This window comes from Bufo gargarizans, chromosome 10 (genome assembly GCF_014858855.1).
Source record: "Bufo gargarizans isolate SCDJY-AF-19 chromosome 10, ASM1485885v1, whole genome shotgun sequence".
NCBI lineage: Eukaryota > Metazoa > Chordata > Amphibia > Anura > Bufonidae > Bufo > Bufo gargarizans.
Genome location: NC_058089.1, coordinates 13,243,027 through 13,268,410, shown reverse-complemented (window position 1 = coordinate 13,268,410; position 25,384 = coordinate 13,243,027). Strand labels below are relative to the sequence as shown.

Genomic DNA, 25,384 nt, shown 5'->3' with positions numbered 1-25,384 from the left:
CAATATAATTGACCCTCAATCAGACCTTAGATAAGAGCCACATGCCTCATAGCAGCCCTCAGTAGCCTCATAGCAGCCCCCAGTAGCCTCATAGCAACCCCCAGTGCCTCTCCATCAGCCCCCAGTGCCTCTCATCAGCCCTCAGTGTCTCTCCATCAGACCCCAGTGTCTCTCCATCAGACCCCAGTGTCTCTCCACTAGCCCCCAGTGTCTCTCCATCAGCCCCCAGTGTCTCTCCATCAGCCCCCAGTGTCTCTCCATCAGCCCCCAGTGTCTCTCCATCAGCCCCCAGTGTCTCTCCATCAGCCCCAGTGTCTCTCCATCAGCCCCCAGTGTCTCTCCATCAGCCCCCAGTGTCTCTCCATCAGCCCCCAGTGTCTCTCCATCAGCCCCCAGTGTCTCTCCATCAGCCCCCAGTGTCTCTCCATCAGCCCCCAGTGCCTCTCCATCAGCTCCCAGTGCCTCTCCATCAGCTCCCAGTGCCTCTCCATCAGCCCCCAGTGCCTCTCATCAGCCCTCAGTGTCTCTCCATCAGCCCCCAGTGTCTCTCCACCAGCCCCCAGTGTCTCTCCACCAGCCCCCAGTGTCTCTCCACCAGCCCCCAGTGTCTCTCCATCAGCTCCCAGTGCCTCTCCATCAGCCCCCAGTGCCTCTCCATCAGCCCCCAGTGCCTCTCATCAGCCCTCAGTGTCTCTCCACTAGCCCCCAGTGTCTCTCCACTAGCCCCCAGTGTCTCTCCATCAGCCCCCAGTGTCTCTCCATCTGCCCCTAGTGTCTCTCCACCAGCCCCCAGTGCCTCTCCACCAGCCCCCAGTGCCTCTCCACCAGCCCCCAGTGCCTCTCCACCAGCCCCCAGTGCCTCTCCATCAGCTCACAGTGCCTCTCACCAGCCCCCAGTGCCTCTCCATCAGCACCCAGTGCCTCTCACCAGCTCCCAGTGCCTCTCACCAGCCCCCAGTGCCTCTCCATCAGCCCCCAGTGCCTCTCCATCAGCCCCAGTGCCTCTCCATCAGCTCCTAGTGCCTCTCCATCAGCCCCCAGTGCCTCTCCTCAGCCCCCAGTGCCTCTCCATCAGCCCCCAGTGCCTCTCCATCAGCCCCCAGTGCCTCTCCATCAGCTCTCAGTGCCTCTCCATCAGCCCCAGTGCCTCTCATCAGCCCTCAGTGTCTCTCCACTAGCCCCCAGTGTCTCTCCACTAGCCCCCAGTGTCTCTCCATCAGCCCCCAGTGTCTCTCCATCCGCCCCTAGTGTCTCTCCATCAGCCCCCAGTGCCTCTCCACCAGCCCCCAGTGCCTCTCCACCAGCCCCCAGTGCCTCTCCACCAGCCCCGTGCCTCTCCATCAGCACCCAGTGCCTCTCACCAGCTCCCAGTGCCTCTCACCAGCCCCCAGTGCCTCTCCATCAGCCCCCAGTGCCTCTCCATCAGCCCCCAGTGCCTCTCCATCAGCTCCCAGTGCCTCTCCCTCAGCCCCAGTGCCTCTTACCAGCCCCCAGTGCCTCTCCCTCAGCCCCCAGTGCCTCTCCATCAGCCCCCAGTGCCTCTCCATCAGCTCCCAGTGCCTCTCCATCAGCCCCAGTGCCTCTCCATCAGCCCCCAGTGCCTCTCCATCAGCCCCCAGTGCCTCTCATCAGCCCCCAGTGCCTCTCCATCAGCCCCCAGTGCCTCTCCATCAGCCCCCAGTGCCTCTCCATCAGCTCCCAGTGCCTCTCACCAGCCCCCAGTGCCTCTCCATCAGCCCCCAGTGCGCCCTCCCGGGTATTAAAATCATTGGTGGGCAGTGCGGACTCCCCCCCCCCCCCCCCAATCATTGGTGGCAGTTCCGATCGGAGTCTCAGCAGTGTAATGCTGGGGCTCCGATCGATTACCATGGCAGCCAGGACGCTACTGAAGTCCTGGCTGCAATGGTCAGTTACTCTGCAGCATACTTACATGCGCTGTGGCCGCCGGGCGCTCCTCCTTCTTGTAACTCGTCACAGGTCTGTGCGGCGCATTGCTTATGCTTATGCATTGGGTGTTATGTACCTATCTGAGGAGAAGCGCTGATAAACCGCTTCTTCCTTCTCCTGGTCTGGGGTCTGTATTTATTTAGGGGGTCTAGTCTGGGGTAAATATCTATTTAGTGGGTCTGGTCTGGGGTAAATATCTATTTAGTGGGTCTGGTCTGGGGTCTGTATTGATTTAGGGCAGGTGGTGGCTGTAGAAGGGAGGGGCCAAACATGTCATCATAGCGGTTTGGGCCAGACAGAGACGTTTGGGTGGCAGCGCAGCGCCTATAATCTGTTTATTCCAACATTCTGCGCTGATTCATTTTTAATGCACTTTTATTAACCCCTTTCTCTCTCACAGTCATCATTTTTTTTCCATTTTATACTTTCTTTTTTGTTTTGTACTCCCTGCCTTTCTGCTCACATAGCCATATGAGGGTGTGTCTTTTTTTTTTTTTTTTTGCAGAACAAGTTGTAGTTTCTAATGTCATCATTTCATGTTGCATATGATGTAGTGGGGAATTGGGGAAATAAATCTAAATGGCTGGAACTGGAAAAAAATATATACAATTCTGCCATTTTACCACTTTGTGTTAAACATAAAACGTTTCCTTTATTCGGGGTCACTAGGGTTACAGCCAAGTTTTTCTTCCCTTTTTAGATTTTCTTTTTTAAAAGCTTTGAAAATAAAGCTATTTTCATTTTGCACGGCCATTTTTACAATTCTGTCTGCAGAGCTGTGCGAGGGCTCGTCGGGATTTGTATGACGTTTGATTGCTTGTTATTCAACTTTTTTGGGGAGATGAAGCAACTAAACAAAATGGGAAGATTTGAATTTTTTGTTACTTTTTAATATTCTTAAAAACCTTTTGTGAACTTTATTTCATTCTCCGTAGAGGACCTCAACATGCGATCGTTAAGGCTTCCGTTCACATTCAATAGCCGTCAGCCAAACTATCTATTTCATATCTATCTATCAATGACTAAATGGGCAGCGCGGTGGCTCAGTGGTCAGCGCTGGCTCAGTGGTCAGCAGTGGCTCAGTGGTCAGCAGTGGCTCAGTGGTCAGCGCTGGCTCAGTGGTCAGCGCTGGCTCAGTGGTTAGCGCTGGCTCAGTGGTTAGCGCTGGCTCAGTGGTTAGCGCTGGCTCAGTGGTCAGCTGTGGCTCAGTAGTTAACTCTGGCTCAGTGGTTAGCGCTGGCTCAGTGGTTAGCATTGGTGCTTTGCAGCACCTGGGGTCCTAGGTTCAAATCCAACCATGGCTAGAATGTGCTTGAGTTTCTATGTTCTCCCATGTAATGTGCAGCAAACAACTATCATCGATGTACTTCTGCGGATGCTCGTCTCCCACCCTCCTTCCCATCTTCTCCTGCGCTCTCACTCTCTCACATGCCTCCGTCCTGTGTGCTCGCTTTCTCTAGTATTCACATTCATGGGGTTCTGTGTTTTCCTGGCTGGACTGGTTACTTTGTTTCTTTCTCTTTAATTGTCTCTTACAGTCTCTGTCTCTGTTAGACTTTCCTTCTGTCTCTGATATTCTCTGTTTCCCTGGCTGGACTGGTCATTGTCTTTTTTCCTCTCTGTCTCTTACAGTCTGTCTCTTTTTCTGCCTCTCTCCTTCTGTCTCTTCCTTCCTCTGATATTCTCTGTTTCCCAGGTTGGACTGCTGACTTTGTCTCTTCCTCTCTCTGTCTCTTTTTCTGCCTCTCTCCTTCTGTCTCTTCCTTCCTCTGATATTCTCTGTTTCCCAGGCTGGACTGCTGACTTTGTCTCTTCCTCTCTCTGTCTGTCTCTTTTTCTGCCTCTCTCCTTCTGTCTCTTCCTTCCTCTGATATTCTCTGTTTCCCAGGCTGGACTGCTGACTGTCTCTTCCTCTCTCTGTCTGTCTCTTTTTCTGCCTCTCTCCTTCTGTCTCTTCCTTCCTCTGATATTCTCTGTTTCCCTGGCTGGACTGCTGACTTTGTCTCTTCCTCTCTCTGTCTCTTTTTCTGCCTCTCTCCTTCTGTCTCTTCCTTCCTCTGATATTCTCTGTTTCCCTGGCTGGACTGCTGACTTTGTCTCTTCCTCTCTCTGTCTGTCTCTTTTTCTGCCTCTCTCCTTCTGTCTCTTCCTTCCTCTGATATTCTCTGTTTCCCAGGCTGGACTGCTCTCTGTCTGTCTCTTTCAGTCTCTCTCTGTGGGTCTCTAGCAGGATTCCCTCCAGCATGAGGTATATACAGAGAGCAGCGGCGGAGTCTACTGGCAGGAGGTCCGTCCCGACTACTCCAGGCTGCGGGCACTGGAGAAGCTGGTAGTCAGCGATGGGATGAATGGCGATCAGCCCCGGGGTGAGTGTCTGCAATGCAGTGGTGTTTGCAGTAGATGTCGCTTCTAATAAACGCTGCTCATTCACTTAGCTGTCTCCTACTAGAAAATACCGTCATTTTTTGGAAGGAGGGGGGGGGGGATGCCGAGGAGGGAGGATAAATTATTAATGACTGGAGACTCTTTCCTTTACTTTTCATTAACGTTTTAAGTTTTTTTTTTTTTTTTTTTTCAATGACATCAATGCAAATGAGTTCGTCAGGGGCCAAAATGACTGGCATATTTTGTGAATGGAATACTCAGTGACTGTGATGACGTCATCGGAAGGCTGGGGGTCCGAGCCCTGATGGGGATTGGCCATGGGGAGTCCCGGGTGGAGCTTATTGGCTGGCCACCACTCACCCAACGCCTCCACACTGGGAGCCAGGAGCTACATATAAAAAGCTGGCCACCCCCATTGGAGAGCAATAAGATTGGGCTAGTTTGGGAGAAGCGTCAGTGATCTGCACCTCTACACAAGGACCACTGGCTGGTGAGTACATGTCGAGGACCAGCCCGTCCACTGTCCCACACATTTGCTTCGCCACCAGCTGACTGGAGTCTTGACGGATCCCCCTATGGTGACTTGTTGCTCTGCAGAAGTAGTTGCACTACAAGGCTCAGTATCCCCCTTGCCAGTCTAGGTCTTGTAGTGCTGGTGCCTTCATTGTGATAATCCTGCTCAATAGGATGGTGTCTGAGAGATTGGAGTTGCGTGTGATGAATGTGGAGCGCTTGCAGGGTGCGGGGGGCCCGGCCACTCTCATATGATTACTCAGGACTCTCTTAATGCTGATGGCGTTCCTGGCTGACGGCCAATGCTTCTCCTTTAAATCTTTGCAGGAAGGACATTATGGTTGTGCTGAAGATCTCCTCTCTTCTGGCCGTCCTGGGGTTGCTGGTTTGCCAGATGTACAGCTCACAGGCGACTCCAGTCAGGTAAGGTGTATGTCAGTGAGGACAGTTCTGTACAGGGGCCACAGACCATTGACCTCCTGCCTTTCTCTCCAAGAAGACCGGGCTTAGAGTCATTACCGGACCGGGTGACCGTCAGCGACTATGAGGCGCGGAGGATACTTAATGCACTGGTCAAAGAGTTTGTACAGATGACAGCGGAGGAAATGGAGCAGGCGAGCGACGGGAACAGGTAAGAGCGGAGCCTCCTCTGGAGACTACAGCTTCTACATGAAGGGTCTGGTGCACAGCACAGAGTAGACTGCTGCTTCTACATGAAGGGTCTGGTGCACAGCACAGAGTAGACTACAGCTTCTACATGAAGGGTCTGGCGCACAGCACAGAGTAGACTGCTGCTTCTACATGAAGGGTCTGGCGCACAGCACAGAGTAGACTGCTGCTTCTACATGAAGGGTCTGGCGCACAGCACAGAGTAGACTGCTGCTTCTACATGAAGGGTCTGGTGCACAGCACAGAGTAGACTACAGCTTCTACATGAAGGGTCTGGCGCACAGCACAGAGTAGACTGCTGCTTCTACATGAAGGGTCTGGCGCACAGCACAGAGTAGACTGCTGCTTCTACATGAAGGGTCTGGTGCACAGCACAGAGTAGACTACAGCTTCTACATGAAGGGTCTGGCGCACAGCACAGAGTAGACTGCTGCTTCTACATGAAGGGTCTGGTGCACAGCACAGAGTAGACTGCTGCTTCTACATGTTGGGTCTGGCGCACAGCACAGAGTAGACTGCTGCTTCTACATGAAGGGTCTGGCGCACAGCACAGAGTAGACTACAGCTTCTACATGAAGGGTCTGGCGCACAGCACAGAGTAGACTGCTGCTTCTACATGAAGGGTCTGGCGCACAGCACAGAGTAGACTACAGCTTCTACATGAAGGGTCTGGCGCACAGCACAGAGTAGACTACAGCTTCTACATGAAGGGTCTGGTGCACAGCACTGAGTAGATTGCTGCTTCTACATGTAGGGTCTGGTGCACAGCACAGAGTAGACTGCTGCCTCTATGTGTTGGGTCTGGTTCACAGCACAGAGTAGACTGCTGCCTCTATGTGTTGGGTCTGGTTCACAGCACAGAGTAGACTGCTGCCTCTATGTGTTGGGTCTGGTGCACAGCACAGAGTAGACTGCTGCCTCTATGTGTTAGGTCTGGTTCACAGCACAGAGTAGACTGCTGCCTCTATGTGTTGGGTCTGGTGCACAGCACAGAGTAGACTGCTGCCTCTATGTGTTAGGTCTGGTGCACAGCATTGAGTAGACTGCTGCCTCTATGTGTTGGGTCTGGTGCACAGCACTGAGTAGACTGCTGCCTCTATGTGTTGGGTCTGCTGCACAGCACTGAGTGGACTACAGGTCTTTCATGTAGGTGCACAGCACAGAGTAGACTGCTGCTTCTACATGTAGGGCTAGATGCACAGCACAGAGTAGACTGCTGCTTCTACATGTAGGGTCTGGTGCACAGCACAGAGTAGACTGATGCTTCTACGTGTAGGGTCTGGTGCACAGCACAGAGTAGACTGCTGCTTCTACATGTAGGGTCTGGTGCACAGCACAGAGTAAACTGCTGCTTCTACATGTAGGGTCTGGTGCACAGCACAGAGTAGACTGATGCTTCTACGTGTAAGGTCTGGTGCACAGCACAGAGTAGACTGCTGCCTCTATGTGTTGGGTCTGGTGCACAGCACTGAGTAGACTGCTGCCTCTATGTGTTAGGTCTGGTGCACAGCACAGAGTAGACTGCTGCCTCTATGTGTTGGGTCTGGTGCACAGCACTGAGTAGACTGCTGCCTCTATGTGTTGGGTCTGGTGCACAGCACAGAGTAGACTGCTGCCTCTATGTGTTGGGTCTGGTGCACAGCACAGAGTAGACTACAGCTTCTACATGTAGGGTCTGGTGCACAGCACAGAGTAAACTGCTGCCTCTATGTGTTGGGTCTGGTTCACAGCACAGAGTAGACTGCTGCCTCTATGTGTTAGGTCTGGTGCACAGCACTGAGTAGACTGCTGCCTCTATGTGTTGGGTCTGGTGCACAGCACAGAGTAGACTGCTGCCTCTATGTGTTGGGTCTGGTGCACAGCACAGAGTAGACTGCTGCCTCTATGTGTTGGGTCTGGTGCACAGCACAGAGTAGACTGCTGCCTCTATGTGTTGGGTCTGGTGCACAGCACAGAGTAGACTGCTGCCTCTATGTGTTGGGTCTGGTGCACAGCACAGAGTAGACTGCTGCTTCTACATGTAGGGTCTGGTGCACAGCACAGAGTAGACTGCTGCCTCTATGTGTTGGGTCTGGTGCACAGCACAGAGTAGACTGCTGCTTCTACATGTAGGGTCTGGTGCACAGCACAGAGTAAACTGCTGCTTCTACATGTAGGGTCTGGTGCACAGCACAGAGTAGACTGATGCTTCTATGTGTAAGGTCTGGTGCACAGCACAGAGTAGACTGCTGCCTCTATGTGTTGGGTCTGGTGCACAGCACTGAGTAGACTGCTGCCTCTATGTGTTAGGTCTGGTGCACAGCACAGAGTAGACTGCTGCCTCTATGTGTTGGGTCTGGTGCACAGCACTGAGTAGACTGCTGCCTCTATGTGTTGGGTCTGGTGCACAGCACAGAGTAGACTGCTGCCTCTATGTGTTGGGTCTGGTGCACAGCACAGAGTAGACTACAGCTTCTACATGTAGGGTCTGGTGCACAGCACAGAGTAAACTGCTGCCTCTATGTGTTGGGTCTGGTTCACAGCACAGAGTAGACTGCTGCCTCTATGTGTTAGGTCTGGTGCACAGCACTGAGTAGACTGCTGCCTCTATGTGTTGGGTCTGGTGCACAGCACAGAGTAGACTGCTGCCTCTATGTGTTGGGTCTGGTGCACAGCACAGAGTAGACTGCTGCCTCTATGTGTTGGGTCTGGTGCACAGCACAGAGTAGACTGCTGCCTCTATGTGTTGGGTCTGGTGCACAGCACAGAGTAGACTGCTGCTTCGACATGTAGGGTCTGGTGCACAGCACAGAGTAGACTGCTGCCTCTATGTGTTGGGTCTGGTGCACAGCACTGAGTAGACTGCTGCTCTATGTGTTAGGGTCTGTTGCACAGCACAGAGTAGACTGCTGCCTCTAGTGTTAGGTCTGGTGCACAGCACGAGTAGACTGCTGCCTCTATGTGTTGGGTCTGGTGCACAGCACAGAGTAGACTGCTGCCTCTATGTGTGGTCTGGTTCACAGCACAGAGTAGACTGCTGCTCTACATGTAGGGTCGGTTCACAGCACAGAGTAGACTGCTGCCCTATGTGTTAGGTCTGGTGCACAGCACAGAGTAGACTGCTGCCTCTATGTGTTGGGTCTGGTGCACAGCACGAGTAGACTGCTGCCTCTATGTGTTAGGTCTGGTGCACAGCACTGAGTAGACTGCTGCCTCTATGTGTTAGGTCTGGTGCACAGCACAGAGTAGACTGCTGCCTCTATGTGTTGGGTCTGGTGCACAGCATAGAGTAGACTGCTGCCTCTATGTGTTGGGTCTGGTGCACAGCACAGAGTAGACTGCTGCCTCTATGTGTTGGGTCTGGTGCACAGCACAGAGTAGACTGCTGCCTCTATGTGTTGGGTCTGGTGCACAGCACTGAGTAGACTGCTGCCTCTATGTGTTAGGTCTGGTGCACAGCACAGAGTAGACTGCTGCCTCTATGTGTTGGGTCTGGTGCACAGCACAGAGTAGACTGCTGCTTCTACATGTAGGGTCTGGTTCACAGCACAGAGTAGACTGCTGCCTCTATGTGTTGGGTCTGGTGCACAGCACTGAGTAGACTGCTGCCTCTATGTGTTAGGTCTGGTGCACAGCACTGAGTAGACTGCTGCCTCTATGTGTTAGGTCTGGTGCACAGCACTGAGTAGACTGCTGCCTCTATGTGTTAGGTCTGGTGCACAGCACAGAGTAGACTGCTGCCTCTATGTGTTGGGTCTGGTGCACAGCACAGAGTAGATTGCTGCTCCCATATGCAGTCGTACATGACACAGATTACAATACAACCTCTAGATGTCAACAGCACAAAGCAGACTTCAGCTTCCACATTGAAAACTGAGGCTTATATATGTAGGGCCTGGGGCACAGTGCAGAGTAGACTGCAGCTTCTACTTGTAGGGGCCACAGCACAGCTTCCATATAAAGGTGCAGAGCACAGAGTAAATGAGTCTTCTACACGTGAGGCTTGGTGCACTGCACAGAGCATACTGCAGTTTCAACATGTTAGTGGACAGCACAGTGTAGACTGCAGTCTCCAAATGCCGATGCACAGCACAGATTAAAATAGAGTTTCTTCTTGATGGTGCACAGTACAGAGTACATTGAGGCTTTGAGCCTCTAGAGCAGGGATGGCCAACCTGCGGCCCTCCGGCTGTTGCAAAACTACAACTCCAATCATGCCCGGACAGTTTAATGCTATTAGCCTACAGCAGGGCACGGAGGGAGTTGTAGTTTTACAACAGCTGGAGAGCCGCAGGTTGGCCATCCCTGCTCTAGAGGCTCATGCACAGCACAGAGTATAGCGAAGCTTCAACATGTCAGTGCACAGCACAGAGTTCATCACTTCATCCAATTTAGTGACAAAATTTTTTCCACACACAGAGAGTTGCGCCGAGGTACAGTGCAGTGCACACCAATATACGCTACACAGAGTGCATGAAGTATAGAACAAAACATATCTATGTATCTGATCCCTTATATAGAGGACAGTACAGCACAGAGCACATCTATGTATCTGATCCCTCATATAGAGGACAGTACAGCACAGAGCACATCTATGTATCTGATCCCTCATATAGAGGACAGTACAGCACAGAGCACATCTATGCATCTGATCCCTCATATAGAGGACAGTACAGCACAGAGCACATCTATGTATCTGATCCCTCATATAGAGGACAGTACAGCACAGAGCACATCTATGTATCTGATCCCTCGTATAGAGGACAGTACAGCACAGAGCACATCTATGCATCTGATCCCTCATATATAGGACAGTACAGCACAGAGCACATCTATGCATCTGATCCCACATATAGAAGACAGTACAGCACAGAGCACATCTATGTATCTGATCCATCGTATAGAGGACAGCACAGCACAGAGCACATCTATGTATCTGATCCATCGTATAGAGGACAGTACAGCACAGAGCACATCTATGTATCTGATCCCTCATATAGAGGACAGTACAGCACAGAGCACATCTATGTATCTGATCCCTCATATAGAGGACAGTACAGCACAGAGCACATCTATGTATCTGATCCCTCATATAGAGGACAGTACAGCACAGAGCACATCTATGTATCTGATCCATCGTATAGAGGACAGTACAGCACAGAGCACATCTATGTATCTGATCCATCGTATAGAGGACAGTACAGCACAGAGCACATCTATGTATCTGATTCATCATATAGAGGACAGTACAGCACAGAGCACATCTATGTATCTGATCCCTCATATATAGGACAGTACAGCACAGAGCACATCTATGTATCTGATCCCTCATATATAGGACAGTACAGCACAGAGCACATCTATGTATCTGATCCATCGTATAGAGGACAGTACAGCACAGAGCACATCTATGTATCTGATCCATCGTATAGAGGACAGTACAGCACAGAGCACATCTATGTATCTGATCCCTCATATAGAGGACAGTACAGCACAGAGCACATCTATGTATCTGATCCCTCATATAGAGGACAGTACAGCACAGAGCACATCTATGTATCTGATCCATCGTATAGAGGACAGTACAATACAGAGCACATCTATGTATCTGATCCATCGTATAGAGGACAGTACAGCACAGAGCACATCTATGTATCTGATACCTCATATAGAGGACAGTACAGCACAGAGCACATCTATGCATCTGATCCATCGTATAGAGGACAGTACAGCACAGAGCACATCTATGTATCTGGTCCATCAGATAGAGGACAGTACAGCACAGAGCACATCTATGTATCTGATCCATCATATAGAGGACAGTACAGCACAGAGCACATCTATGTATCTGAACCATCGTATAGAGTAGGCATGCTCAACCTGCGCCCTCCAGCTGTTGCAAAACTACAACTCCCAGCATGCCCGAACAACCTACAGCTATCAGCCTACAGCAGAGCATTGTGGGAGTTGTAGTTTTGCAACAGCTGGAGGGCCGCAGCTTGAGCATGCCTGGTATAGAGGACAGCACAGCACAGAGCACATCTATGTATCTGATCTCACATATAGAGGACAGTACAGCACAGAGCACATCTATGTATCTGATCCATCGTATAGAGGACAGTACAGCACAGAGCACATCTATGTATCTGGTCCCTCATATAGAGGACAGTACAGCACAGAGCACATCTATGTATCTGATCCCTCATATAGAGGACAGTACAGCACAGAGCACATCTATGTATCTGATCCCTCATATATAGAACAGTACAGCACAGAGCACATCTATGTATCTGATCCATCGTATAGAGGACAGTACAGCACAGAGCACATCTATGTATCTGATCCCTCATATAGAGGACAGTACAGCACAGAGCACATCTATGTATCTGATACCTCATATAGAGGACAGTACAGCACAGAGCACATCTATGTATCTGATCCCTCATATATAGGACAGTACAGCACAGAGCACATCTATGTATCTGAACCATCGTATATAGGACAGTACAGCACAGAGCACATCTATGTATCTGATCCCTCATATATAGGACAGTACAGCACAGAGCACATCTATGTATCTGATACCTCATATAGAGGACAGTACAGCACAGAGCACATCTATGTATCTGGTCCATCGTATAGAGGACAGTACAGCACAGAGCACATCTATGTATCTGATCCCTCATATATAGGACAGTACAGCACAGAGCACATCTATGTATCTGATCCCTCATATAGAGGACAGTACAGCACAGAGCACATCTATGTATCTGGTCCATCAGATAGAGGACAGTACAGCACAGAGCACATCTATGTATCTGATACCTCATATAGAGGACAGTACAGCACAGAGCACATCTATGTATCTGGTCCATCGTATAGAGGACAGTACAGCACAGAGCACATCTATGTATCTGATCCCTCATATATAGGACAGTACAGCACAGAGCACATCTATGTATCTGATCCCTCATATATAGGACAGTACAGCACAGAGCACATCTATGTATCTGATCCCTCATATATAGGACAGTACAGCACAGAGCACATCTATGTATCTGAACCATCGTATATAGGACAGTACAGCACAGAGCACATCTATGTATCTGATCCCTCATATATAGGACAGTACAGCACAGAGCACATCTATGTATCTGATCCATCGTATAGAGGACAGTACAGCACAGAGCACATCTATGCATCTGATCCCTCATATAGAGGACAGTACAGCACAGAGCACATCTATGTATCTGATACCTCATATAGAGGACAGTACAGCACAGAGCACATCTATGCATCTGATCCATCGTATAGAGGACAGCACAGCACAGAGCACATCTATGTATCTGAACCATCGTATATAGGACAGTACAGCACAGAGCACATCTATGTATCTGATCCCTCATATAGAGGACAGTACAGCACAGAGCACATCTATGCATCTGATCTCACATATAGAGGACAGTACAGCACAGAGCACATCTATGCATCTGAACCCTCATATATAGGACAGTACAGCACAGAGCACATCTATGCATCTGAACCATCGTATAGAGGACAGTACAGCACAGAGCACATCTATGTATCTGATCCATCGTATAGAGGACAGTACAGCACAGAGCACATCTATGCATCTGATCTCACATATAGAGGACAGTACAGCACAGAGCACATCTATGTATCTGATCCCTCATATAGAGGACAGTACAGCACAGAGCACATCTATGTATCTGATCCCTCATATAGAGGACAGTACAGCACAGAGCACATCTATGTATCTGAACCATCGTATAGAGGACAGTACAGCACAGAGCACATCTATGTATCTGATCCCTTATATAGAGGACAGTACAGCACAGAGCACATCTATGTATCTGATCCCTCATATATAGGACAGTACAGCACAGAGCACATCTATGTATCTGATCCCTTATATAGAGGACAGTACAGCACAGAGCACATCTATGTATCTGATCCCTCATATAGAGGACAGTACAGCACAGAGCACATCTATGTATCTGATCCCTTATATAGAGGACAGTACAGCACAGAGCACATCTATGTATCTGATCCCTCATATAGAGGACAGTACAGCACAGAGCACATCTATGTATCTGATCCCTCATATATAGGACAGTACAGCACAGAGCACATCTATGTATCTGATCCCTCATATAGAGGACAGTACAGCACAGAGCACATCTATGTATCTGGTCCATCGTATAGAGGACAGTACAGCACAGAGCACATCTATGTATCTGAACCATCGTATAGAGGACAGTACAGCACAGAGCACATCTATGCATCTGATCCATCGTATAGAGGACAGTACAGCACAGAGCACATCTATGTATCTGATCCCTCATATAGAGGACAGTACAGCACAGAGCACATCTATGTATCTGATCCCTCATATAGAGGACAGTACAGCACAGAGCACATCTATGTATCTGGTCCATCAGATAGAGGACAGTACAGCACAGAGCACATCTATGTATCTGATCCATCGTATAGAGGACAGTACAGCACAGAGCACATCTATGTATCTGATCCCTCATATAGAAGACAGTACAGCACAGAGCACATCTATGCATCTGATCTCACATATAGAGGACAGTACAGCACAGAGCACATCTATGTATCTGAACCATCGTATAGAGGACAGTACAGCACAGAGCACATCTATGCATCTGATCTCACATATAGAGGACAGTACAGCACAGAGCACATCTATGTATCTGATCCCTCATATAGAGGACAGTACAGCACAGAGCACATCTATGTATCTGATCCATCGTATAGAGGACAGTACAGCACAGAGCACATCTATGCATCTGGTCCATCGTATAGAGGACAGTACAGCACAGAGCACATCTATGTATCTGAACCATCGTATAGAGGACAGTACAGCACAGAGCACATCTATGTATCTGATCCATCGTATAGAGGACAGTACAGCACAGAGCACATCTATGTATCTGAACCATCGTATAGAGGACAGTACAGCACAGAGCACATCTATGTATCTGATCCCTCATATAGAGGACAGTACAGCACAGAGCACATCTATGTATCTGGTCCATCGTATAGAGGACAGTACAGCACAGAGCACATCTATGTATCTGATCCATCGTATAGAGGACAGTACAGCACAGAGCACATCTATGCATCTGGTCCATCGTATAGAGGACAGTACAGCACAGAGCACATCTATGTATCTGAACCATCGTATAGAGGACAGTACAGCACAGAGCACATCTATGTATCTGATCCATCGTATAGAGGACAGTACAGCACAGAGCACATCTATGTATCTGATCCCTCATATGGAGGACAGTACAGCACAGAGCCCATCTATGTATCTGATCCCTTATATAGAAAACAGTACAGCACAGAGCACATCTATGTATCTGATACCTCATATAGAGGACAGTACAGCACAGAGCACATCTATGCATCTGGTCCCTCATATAGAGGACAGTACAGCACAGAGCACATCTATGTATCTGATCCCTCATATAGAGGACAGTACAGCACAGAGCACATCTATGCATCTGATCCATCGTATAGAGGACAGTACAGCACAGAGCACATCTATGTATCTGATCCCTCATATAGAGGACAGTACAGCACAGAGCACATCTATGCATCTGATCCATCGTATAGAGGACAGTACAGCACAGAGCACATCTATGCATCTGATCCATCGTATAGAGGACAGTACAGCACAGAGCACATCTATGTATCTGATCCCTCATATATAGGACAGTACAGCACAGAGCACATCTATGTATCTGATCCATCGTATAGAGGACAGTACAGCACAGAGCACATCTATGTATCTGATCCCTCATATATAGGACAGTACAGCACAGAGCACATCTATGTATCTGAACCATCGTATAGAGGACAGTACAGCACAGAGCACATCTATGTATCTGATCCCTCATATATAGGACAGTACAGCACAGAGCACATCTATGTATCTGAACCATCGTATAGAGGACAGTACAGCACAGAGCACATCTATGTATCTGATCCATCGTATAGAGGACAGTACAGCACAGAGCACATCTATGTATCTGATCCCTCATATATAGGACAGTACAGCACAGAGCACATCTATGTATCTGAACCATCGTATAGAGGACAGTACAGCACAGAGCACATCTATGCATCTGATCCCTCATATAGAGGACAGTACAGCACAGAGCACATCTATGCATCTGATCCATCGTATAGAGGACAGTACAGCACAGAGCACATCTATGTATCTGATCCCTCATATATAGGACAGTACAGCACAGAGCACATCTATGTATCTGATCCATCGTATAGAGGACAGTACAGCACAGAGCACATCTATGCATCTGATCCCTCATATATAGGACAGTACAGCACAGAGCACATCTATGTATCTGAACCATCGTATAGAGGACAGTACAGCACAGAGCACATCTATGTATCTGATCCCTCATATAGAGGACAGTACAGCACAGAGCACATCTATGTATCTGATCCATCGTATAGAGGACAGTACAGCACAGAGCACATCTATGCATCTGATCCATCGTATAGAGGACAGTACAGCACAGAGCACATCTATGTATCTGATCCCTCATATATAGGACAGTACAGCACAGAGCACATCTATGTATCTGATCCCTCATATATAGGACAGTACAGCACAGAGCACATCTATGTATCTGAACCATCGTATAGAGGACAGTACAGCACAGAGCACATCTATGTATCTGATCCCTCATATAGAGGACAGTACAGCACAGAGCACATCTATGTATCTGATCCATCGTATAGAGGACAGTACAGCACAGAGCACATCTATGCATCTGATCCATCGTATAGAGGACAGTACAGCACAGAGCACATCTATGTATCTGATCCCTCATATATAGGACAGTACAGCACAGAGCACATCTATGTATCTGATCCCTCATATAGAGGACAGTACAGCACAGAGCACATCTATGTATCTGAACCATCGTATAGAGGACAGTACAGCACAGAGCACATCTATGTATCTGATCCCTCATATATAGAACAGTACATCACAGAGCACATCTATGTATCTGATCCCTCATATATAGGACAGTACAGCACAGAGCACATCTATGTATCTGAACCATCGTATAGAGGACAGTACAGCACAGAGCACATCTATGTATCTGATCCCTCATATAGAGGACAGTACAGCACAGAGCACATCTATGCATCTGATCCATCGTATAGAGGACAGTACAGCACAGAGCACATCTATGTATCTGATCCATCGTATAGAGGACAGTACAGCACAGAGCACATCTATGTATCTGAACCATCGTATAGAGGACAGTACAGCACAGAGCACATCTATGCATCTGAACCATCATATAGAGGACAGTACAGCACAGAGCACATCTATGTATCTGATCCATCGTATAGAGGACAGTACAGCACAGAGCACATCTATGCATCTGATCCCTCATATATAGGACAGTACAGCACAGAGCACATCTATGTATCTGATCCCTCATATAGAGGACAGTACAGCACAGAGCACATCTATGTATCTGATCCCTTATATAGAGGACAGTACAGCACAGAGCACATCTATGTATCTGATTTTACACGTAGCAGGCAGTAGCAGTCATTATGAGTACAGAGCAGGATGTGTGTGCACAGCGCCGAGTACAGAGCAGGATGTGTGTGCACAGCGCCGAGTACAGAGCAGGATGTGTGTGCACAGCGCCGAGTACAGAGCAGGATGTGTGTGCACAGCGCAGAGTACAGAGCAGGATGTGTGTGCACAGCGCCGAGTACAGAGCAGGATGTGTGTGCACAGCGCCGAGTACAGAGCAGGATGTGTGTGCACAGCGCCGAGTACAGAGCAGGATGTGTGTGCACAGCGCCGAGTACAGAGCAGGATGTGTGTGCACAGCGCCGAGTACAGAGCAGGATGTGTGTGCACAGCGCCGAGTACAGAGCAGGATGTGTGTGCACAGCGCCGAGTACAGAGCAGGATGTGTGTGCACAGCGCCGAGTACAGAGCAGGATGTGTGTGCACAGCGCCGAGTACAGAGCAGGATGTGTGTGCACAGCGCCGAGTACAGAGCAGGATGTGTGTGCACAGCGCCGAGTACAGAGCAGGATGTGTGTGCACAGCGCCGAGTACAGAGCAGGATGTGTGTGCACAGCGCAGAGTACAGAGCAGGATGTGTGTGCACAGCGCCGAGTACAGAGCAGGATGTGTGTGCACAGCGCCGAGTACAGAGCAGGATGTGTGTGCACAGCGCCGAGTACAGAGCAGGATGTGTGTGCACAGCGCCGAGTACAGAGCAGGATGTGTGTGCACAGCGCCGAGTACAGAGCAGGATGTGTGTGCACAGCGCCGAGTACAGAGCAGGATGTGTGTGCACAGCGCCGAGTACAGAGCAGGATGTGTGTGCACAGCGCCGAGTATCTGGCCGTTGTCGTTTTCTCACCTCCGTTATTTTTAATCATCATCAGAGACCTTAACTGTTTCACTGCCGCAGGTGTCTGCAGCGCACAAGTGTGTATTAGTCATACAGGGACGGAATGGTCTGCAGGATGTTGTGAGTGTGTGGACGGCAGAGGAGCTGGGGTGCGGGGTGCCTGGTCCTGCATGCTCCCCCGTACTGACGGCATGCAGGGTGCTGACAGCGGCTTTGTCTGCAGTGAGATCAGTGATGTGGCTGGGCGTGCACACGATGCACTCAGCGATGACATCACCCCAGGGATCGATCGCATAGACTGCATTGGAGGACGTAGCGCATGAGCTCAGCATGCCTGCAGCAGTTTAGCATGGAGTAGCATGATCGGTGAATGTGGAGAGCAGTTGCATGAGGGTGCATGTGTCTTCTGACTACTTGGCTCTTTTTTTGGCATGTCTCTTTTTCTGTTTCCCCCCCTGCAGCTTGGATAGAGCCATGTCCAAACGTTGCGCGCGTCTGAGTACTTGCATACCGGGGAGACTCTATCAGGATTTTAACAAATATACCTCTTACCCTCGCACTGATGTCGGGGCCGGCACGCCCGGGAAGAAGAGAAGCGCCCTGGCCGCCATGGACAACGAACATTACGCCGGTTATGGCGAGCAGTATGAGCTCACTAAGTAGAGGCAGGGCTGGGGATGCATGTGGAGCTAATGTGCACGGGGACACCCTCCGCCGGACGCAAGCGCACTACCAACCTCTCCTGTGTGACTAGAGCCAGTTAGCTAGGAACAGAACCCCTAGAACACAAGCTGTACCCCCAGATTAGTGTCTCACAAACTGTCGCCCAGAAATGGGGAATGAAAAAAGCATTTTGTCCCTTTCATTGCTGCTTCTGTACAAATAAAACCCTCTCATCCGCCTGGCCATGCACTTAGTGAATAAACCTATTTTTCTACATGGAAAAGTATTGTGGTTTCCTAGTCCCGTCAGCTCCACACTGCCTGACAGGTGCATTAGTGACAGCAGAGCGGGGGGGGGGGGGGGGGGGGGGGGGTTGGAAAGATTCAGGATCGGAAAAACAACGCAGGTAAAAAACTGTTCATTAAGGTAAGAACCGCTTCTTCATTCATTGTAACCCACAGTATGCTCCGCCTCCTCTGATACAATGTAACAGTCTGCTCCGCCTCCTCTGATACAATGTAACAGTCTGCTCCGCCTCCTCTGATACAATGTAACAGTCTGCTCCGCCTCCTCTGATACAATGTAACAGTCTGCTCCGCCTCCTCTGATACAATGTAACAGTCTGCTCCGCCTCCTCTGATACAATGTAACAGTCTGCTCCGCCTCCTCTGATACAATGTAACAGTCTGCTCCGCCTCCTCTGATACAATGTAACAGACTGCTCCGCCTCCTCTGATACAATGTAACAGACTGCTCCGCCTCCTCTGATACAATGTAACAGACTGCTCCGCCTCCTCTGATACAATGTAACAGTCTGCTCCGCCTCCTCTGATACAATGTAACAGTCTGCTCCGCCTCCTCTGATACACTGTAGCAGTCCGGCACGGGAAGGCTGCGCTGCCTCCTCTGATACAATGTAGCAGTCCGGCACGGGAAGGCTGCGCTGCCTCCTCTGATACAATGTAGCAGTCCGTCACGGGAAGGCTGCGCTGCCTCCTCTGATACAATGTAGCAGTCCGGCACGGGAAGGCTGCACTGCCTCCTCTGATACACTGTAGCAGTCTGTGCCTCCTCTGATACACTCTAGCTGTCCGGCACGGGAAGGCTGCGCTGCCTCCTCTGATACAATGTAGCAGTCTGTGCCTCCTCTGATACAATGTAGCAGTCTGTGCCTCCTCTGATACAATGTAGCAGTCTGTGCCTCCTCTGATACAATGTAGCAGTCCGGCACGGGAAGGCTGCACTGCCTCCTCTGATACACTGTAGCAGTCCGGCACGGGAAGGCTGCGCTGCCTCCTCTGATACAATGTAGCAGTCCGGCACGGGAAGGCTGCACTGCCTCCTCTGATACACTGTAGCAGTCTGTGCCTCCTCTGATACACTCTAGCTGTCCGGCACGGGAAGGCTGCGCTGCCTCCTCTGATACACTGTAGCAGTCCGGCACGGGAAGGCTGCGCTGCCTCCTCTGATACACTGTAGCAGTCTGTGCCTCCTCTGATACACTGTAGCAGTCTGTGCCTCCTCTGATACACTGTAGCAGTCTGTGCCTCCTCTGATACACTGTAGCAGTCCGGCACGGGAAGGCTGCACTGCCTCCTCTGATACACTGTAGCAGTCCGGCACGGGAAGGCTGCGCTGCCTCCTCTGATACAATGTAGCAGTCCGGCACGGGAAGGCTGCACTGCCTCCTCTGATACACTGTAGCAGTCTGTGCCTCCTCTGATACACTCTAGCTGTCCGGCACGGGAAGGCTGCGCTGCCTCCTCTGATACACTGTAGCAGTCCGGCACGGGAAGGCTGCGCTGCCTCCTCTGATACACTGTAGCAGTCTGTGCCTCCTCTGATACACTGTAGCAGTCTGTGCCTCCTCTGATACACTGTAGCAGTCTGTGCCTCCTCTGATACACTGTAGCAGTCTGTGCCTCCTCTGATACACTGTAGCAGTCCGGCACGGGAAGGCTGCGCTGCCTCCTCTGATATTATAGTCTGAGGAGTTGATACATTTGTATCCTTCCATTACTCGGCAGAGGTTCGCTCCAGCAGCCAATATCAGGGAATTCACTTCCTTCACACAAATTTAGTCTGACTTTTCTTTTACCTCTAAGGGAATGTTCAGACTATGGATTTCTGCAAAGGATTTGAGCGCAGACTCCGTTCACAGTGGCCGTCAGCGTGGGCTTCATGTGGCTGAGGGCGGACACATGGAGTTCCATTCAACTGAGCTAAACCAAGAGCGGAACAGCAGCATTTCTAATGAAAACCGTGGCGGTTTCTGCCGTGGAATACGCGGACAACAAGCGGGGAGCAGAATCTTTCCTATATATATATATATCCCCTTTGTGATCCACTTCTGACATTGGCTTCAAAACCGAAGGTGTGAACAAAGCCGTAACTGCAGTGAGCCCATTGCCCCCTCCGCTGGGGCGGGCACACACAGCTTTTTGTCGGACTGTGGGTTTTGTTTAGGCTAAAGCTGGAAGTGGGTTGGAAGGGATGAGAGACATAACAGGAGGACTCCTACGTCTCCTCTTCTGGCCCCGGCTGCCCCCTTCTGTGCTGGGAATCTGCAGACCCGGTGAGAAGACGGATGGGCGGACGGATTACTAAGGAGGAATAATAATGATTTCTATCTGGGGTAGGGAACCATGCCAGCAGCTGAGGAACTACAAGTCCCAGCAGGTCCTGGTCATGAAGCTGTTTTTCTGAATTCTTAGCATTATTGTGTTACAATATTCTCTTTATGTCACTGACAGTAATTCTGTTCACTCGACCCCAGCAGCAACGGGACCGCACAGAAGAGAGCGTGCAACACAGCGACCTGCGCCACCCACCGCCTGGCGGACTTCCTCAGCAGGTCAGGGGGAATGGTGAAAAGTAATTTCGTGCCCACCAATGTCGGCTCTAAAGCATTTGGCAGAAGAAGACGAAGCCTCCGCGTCTAAACTCAGCAATGACATCAGGAATATGGTAATTGTCTGACAGGCTGCGTCCTGGCACCAGAACGGTCTGGCTGATGGGATCCAGCACAGAACCTCACGAGAGCGTAATCCCAATAGTAATACTAGTACTGTAACATAATAGCCCATAATGCAATACACTGTAATGTAATAGAATACATGATAATAGACTAGAAAACGCCATAATATAAAATAATACACGCTATTGTAATAGAACATCCGTAATGTAATAGAAAAGAATACACTATAATATACAATACAGTATGTAATGTAATAAAATACTTTATAAAGTATTTTATTACATATTAGTTTTATATTATAGTGTATTCTATTACATTACATATTTTATTAAGTATTTTATTACACTACATATTATTTAAAAAAAACATGTAATGCAATAAAATACAGTCTAATATAAACTAATATGTAATATAATAAAATCCACTCTAATATACAATAATGTCATGTAAATATATGACGGATCGCAGGACACTTTGTTCACTATTTCCGCCGTAGATTTTGCCGCCAGCGCTTCCTCCCGATAATAACTTCATTTTCCTCTTTCAAATCCCAATTTTATTACCTTTCTCAGCAGAGACACAAACAAGGATATTGAGAAAGAAAGCTAAAAAAAAAAAAAGGAAAAACATTCAAAAAAATATTTTCAAATATAATGAATAAAAAGCCGACTTATGAGATAAATATTAATGACAAGTGGATACAATATATCTGGGGCCGGTGCGCGGCTCAATGTGCAGAGGTGACCTGTGATGGAAATCACAGGACAAACTCGGCTCTGCTACATCGGTAGATGCCGTCTGCGGTGCTGGCGTCAGGGCAGCCTCCTCGGGGGTCCAGCCTCCCGTCAGTGGGCAGCCCCATACTTCTAGTAACGCTGACCCGCAGGTATCTCTACAGTCCGTGTACCGATAATTATCTAACTCAATAATGTCTACTACCACTAATAATACTAATTTAATTCAATAACTACTACTACTACTACTAATCTAACCGAATATTAACCAGTACTACCACTAATAATACTAATTCAACCTAATAATAACCAGCACTGCTACTAATAATACTTATTTAACCTAATAGTAACCAGTACTACCACTAATAATACAAATCCAATCTAATACTAATCTTCCTTGATAACTACTACTAATTTACCCTAATAATAACTACTAGAACTAATTGATCCTATTAATTATTACCGTATTTATCGGCGTATAACACGCACTTTTTCCCCCTGAAAATAGGGGGCAAATGATGTATGCGTGTTATACGCCGATTAGGGCTGAAACGTGTCCTCCGGAGGCCAGAGAGGCAGGACTGAGCCGGCCGGCACAGCGGAGGGAGGAGGAGGGAGTCCCTCCCTCCCCACTGTGAGCGGCTGCCGCTGAAGACCAACGAGGACAGAGTAGGAGGAGGAGGGGAGGGACTGTGGCCACTGCGCACCAATGAATGTGCCAGCCATATCCCACAGTTCCGATCGGAGTCCCAGCAGTGTAATGCTGGGGCTCCGATCGCTTACCATGGCAGCCAGGAGTCACGCTACTGAAGTCCTGGCTGCCATGGTATGTTAGTGAGCAGAGAGCAGCGCATTATACTCACGTGCGCTGTGGCCGCCGGTCGCTCCTTCTTCTGTCTGTGCGGCGGATAGCTAATGCTTACAGCATTAGCAATGCGCCGCACAGACCTATGAGAAGGAGCGACCGGCGGCCACAGCGCACGCGAGTATAATGCGCTGCTCTCTGCTCACTAACATACCATGGCAGCCAGGGCTTCAGTAGCGTGACTCCTGGCTGCCATGGTAAGCGATCGGAGCCCCAGCATTACACTGCTGGGGCTCCGATAGGAACTGACACTGCCACCAATGATGGGGGGGAGGAGGGGGACCCTGTGGCCACTGCCACCAATGATGGGGGGGAGGAGGGGGACCCTGTGGCCACTGCCACCAATGATTAATACTGGGGAGGGAGGGGGGGGGGGTTTGCGTTACCAGAGGGGGCAGATCAGAGGCTTTATTTGAAATTTATTTATTTTTCCTGAAATTTCCCTCTAAAATGAAGGTGCGTGTTATACGCCCGTGCGTGTTATACGCCGATAAATACGGTACTAACAATACTAATGTTCTCCAATTATAACTAGTACGACTATTAATCCAATGACAAATACTAACCTGTTCTACTAAAAACTACCTACTACTGTTCCTCTCTGTATTCTGCTCATCTAGTATTAATCTACCCTGATGATAATTACTACAAACACCAACCGGGCCTAACAATAACTAATCTGTTCTACTAATAACTATTACTAAGACTAATCTTCCTCCATGATTACTACTAATACTAATCTAAAAAGTAATAATGCCTGCCATCAATCTACCCTAGTAACTACTACTAATAACAACATTACTAATCTAATTTTGAAATAACTAGTGCTAGTATTACTCTAATAGTAATGAGTGCTACTGATCTGACCCAAGGGCGAGGCCAAACGAGGCCGATCAGCGCCGCGGAGGTTTCCATTTTGAATGTTAAGTTGCTGCTTAGAGGTTGTCAGGAAACGGCCGCATCCGCCCGGCGGGGCCTGAGATCTGGTACTGACGGGACAAAATAACTCAGAATACTACCCTAATTATAATCTAAAGTAACAATTACTAGTACTAATATAAACCAATAATTACTAGTATTAGTAATACTAACTATTACTGACAGTAATCTATCCGAATATTAACTAGCACTAATATAAACCAATAATTACTAGTACTACTAATACTAACTATTACTAACAGTAATCTATCCAAATGATAACTAGTACTAATATAAACCAATAATTACTAGTACGAGTAATACTATTACTGACAGTAATCTATCCAAATATTAACTAGTACTAATATAAACCAATAATTACTAGTACTACTAATACTATTACTAACAGTAATTTATCCAAATGATAACTAGTACTAATATAAACCAATAATTACTAGTAATACTAACTATTACTGACAGTAATCTATCGGAATAACTAGTACTAATATAAACAAATAATTACTAGTACTACTATTACTAACAGTAATCTATCCAAATGATAACTAGTATTAATATAAACCAATATTTACTAGTAATACTAACTTACTGACAGTAATCTATCCGAATGATAACTAGTACTAATATAAACCAATAATTACTAGTACTACTAATACTATTACTAACAGTAATTTATCCAAATACTAATATATATGAATAATTACCAGTACTACTAAAACTGCAGCAATTCAGGGTACCCGTGGTTCCCAGCTGCGCGGTGCGAGGCTGGCGATACTGATGACGAGATGGCGTTGCGCTCCTGTTTGGCGTACACATACGCCAGCCATAGCGCAGTCGCAGCTCGCGCCGCACATTTCACATTTTCTTTCTTTTTGGTCTTTTCTCCAGATTGCCATGAAAATGAGAATTCAACTTTCTTCCAAAAACCACATCACGAAGGCCAAACCGAAGCATTCTGCATCCGAGAATCTCATCAGTTCCTTTATGTTTTGCGTTTTTTCGCCATTGCTCGCGACCGTCCGTTATTTATGGTACACGAGACAGAGACGTATTTATTACAATCAGATGATTTTATTCTTTTTATATCTTATATTTCAAAATAAAATCTGACGGCATCCATTGACTCTTTACATTGCGGCGTCCGTAGGCGACTCGCGCTGCATCTGGCGGGACTGCTCAGCCCTCAGGGACATGCTGTAGAGGTGTCTGTCGGGCGGAGGATTGGAGTGATGGTGCGCCGTGC

At 48.6% G+C, this 25,384-nt stretch overlaps 2 protein-coding genes across 4 annotated transcripts; one reads left to right on the top strand and one right to left on the bottom strand.

Moving 5' to 3' along the window:
* Positions 1-3,547: 3,547 nt before the first annotated feature.
* On the bottom strand, positions 3,548-4,192 carry LOC122920764 (octapeptide-repeat protein T2-like). The gene has a single exon (XM_044270481.1). It carries the CDS (start codon positions 4,190-4,192, stop codon positions 3,548-3,550), a length of 645 nt encoding a protein of 214 aa, XP_044126416.1.
* Positions 4,193-4,792: 600 nt separating this feature from the next.
* CALCB (calcitonin related polypeptide beta) lies at positions 4,793-25,142 on the top strand. Of its 3 annotated transcripts, none has more exons than XM_044270942.1 (5): positions 4,793-4,822; positions 5,173-5,268; positions 5,345-5,476; positions 21,409-21,596; positions 25,030-25,142. In XM_044270942.1, exons 2-4 carry the CDS (start codon positions 5,183-5,185, stop codon positions 21,569-21,571), a joined length of 381 nt encoding a protein of 126 aa, XP_044126877.1. In that variant the 5' UTR covers positions 4,793-4,822; positions 5,173-5,182; the 3' UTR covers positions 21,572-21,596; positions 25,030-25,142. The 3 variants fall into 3 exon arrangements, with proteins under 3 accessions (XP_044126877.1, XP_044126876.1, XP_044126875.1); XM_044270941.1 differs by having other exon boundaries at positions 21,406-21,596; XM_044270940.1 differs by lacking the exons at positions 21,409-21,596; positions 25,030-25,142 and adding an exon at positions 18,428-18,796.
* Positions 25,143-25,384: the final 242 nt, after the last annotated feature.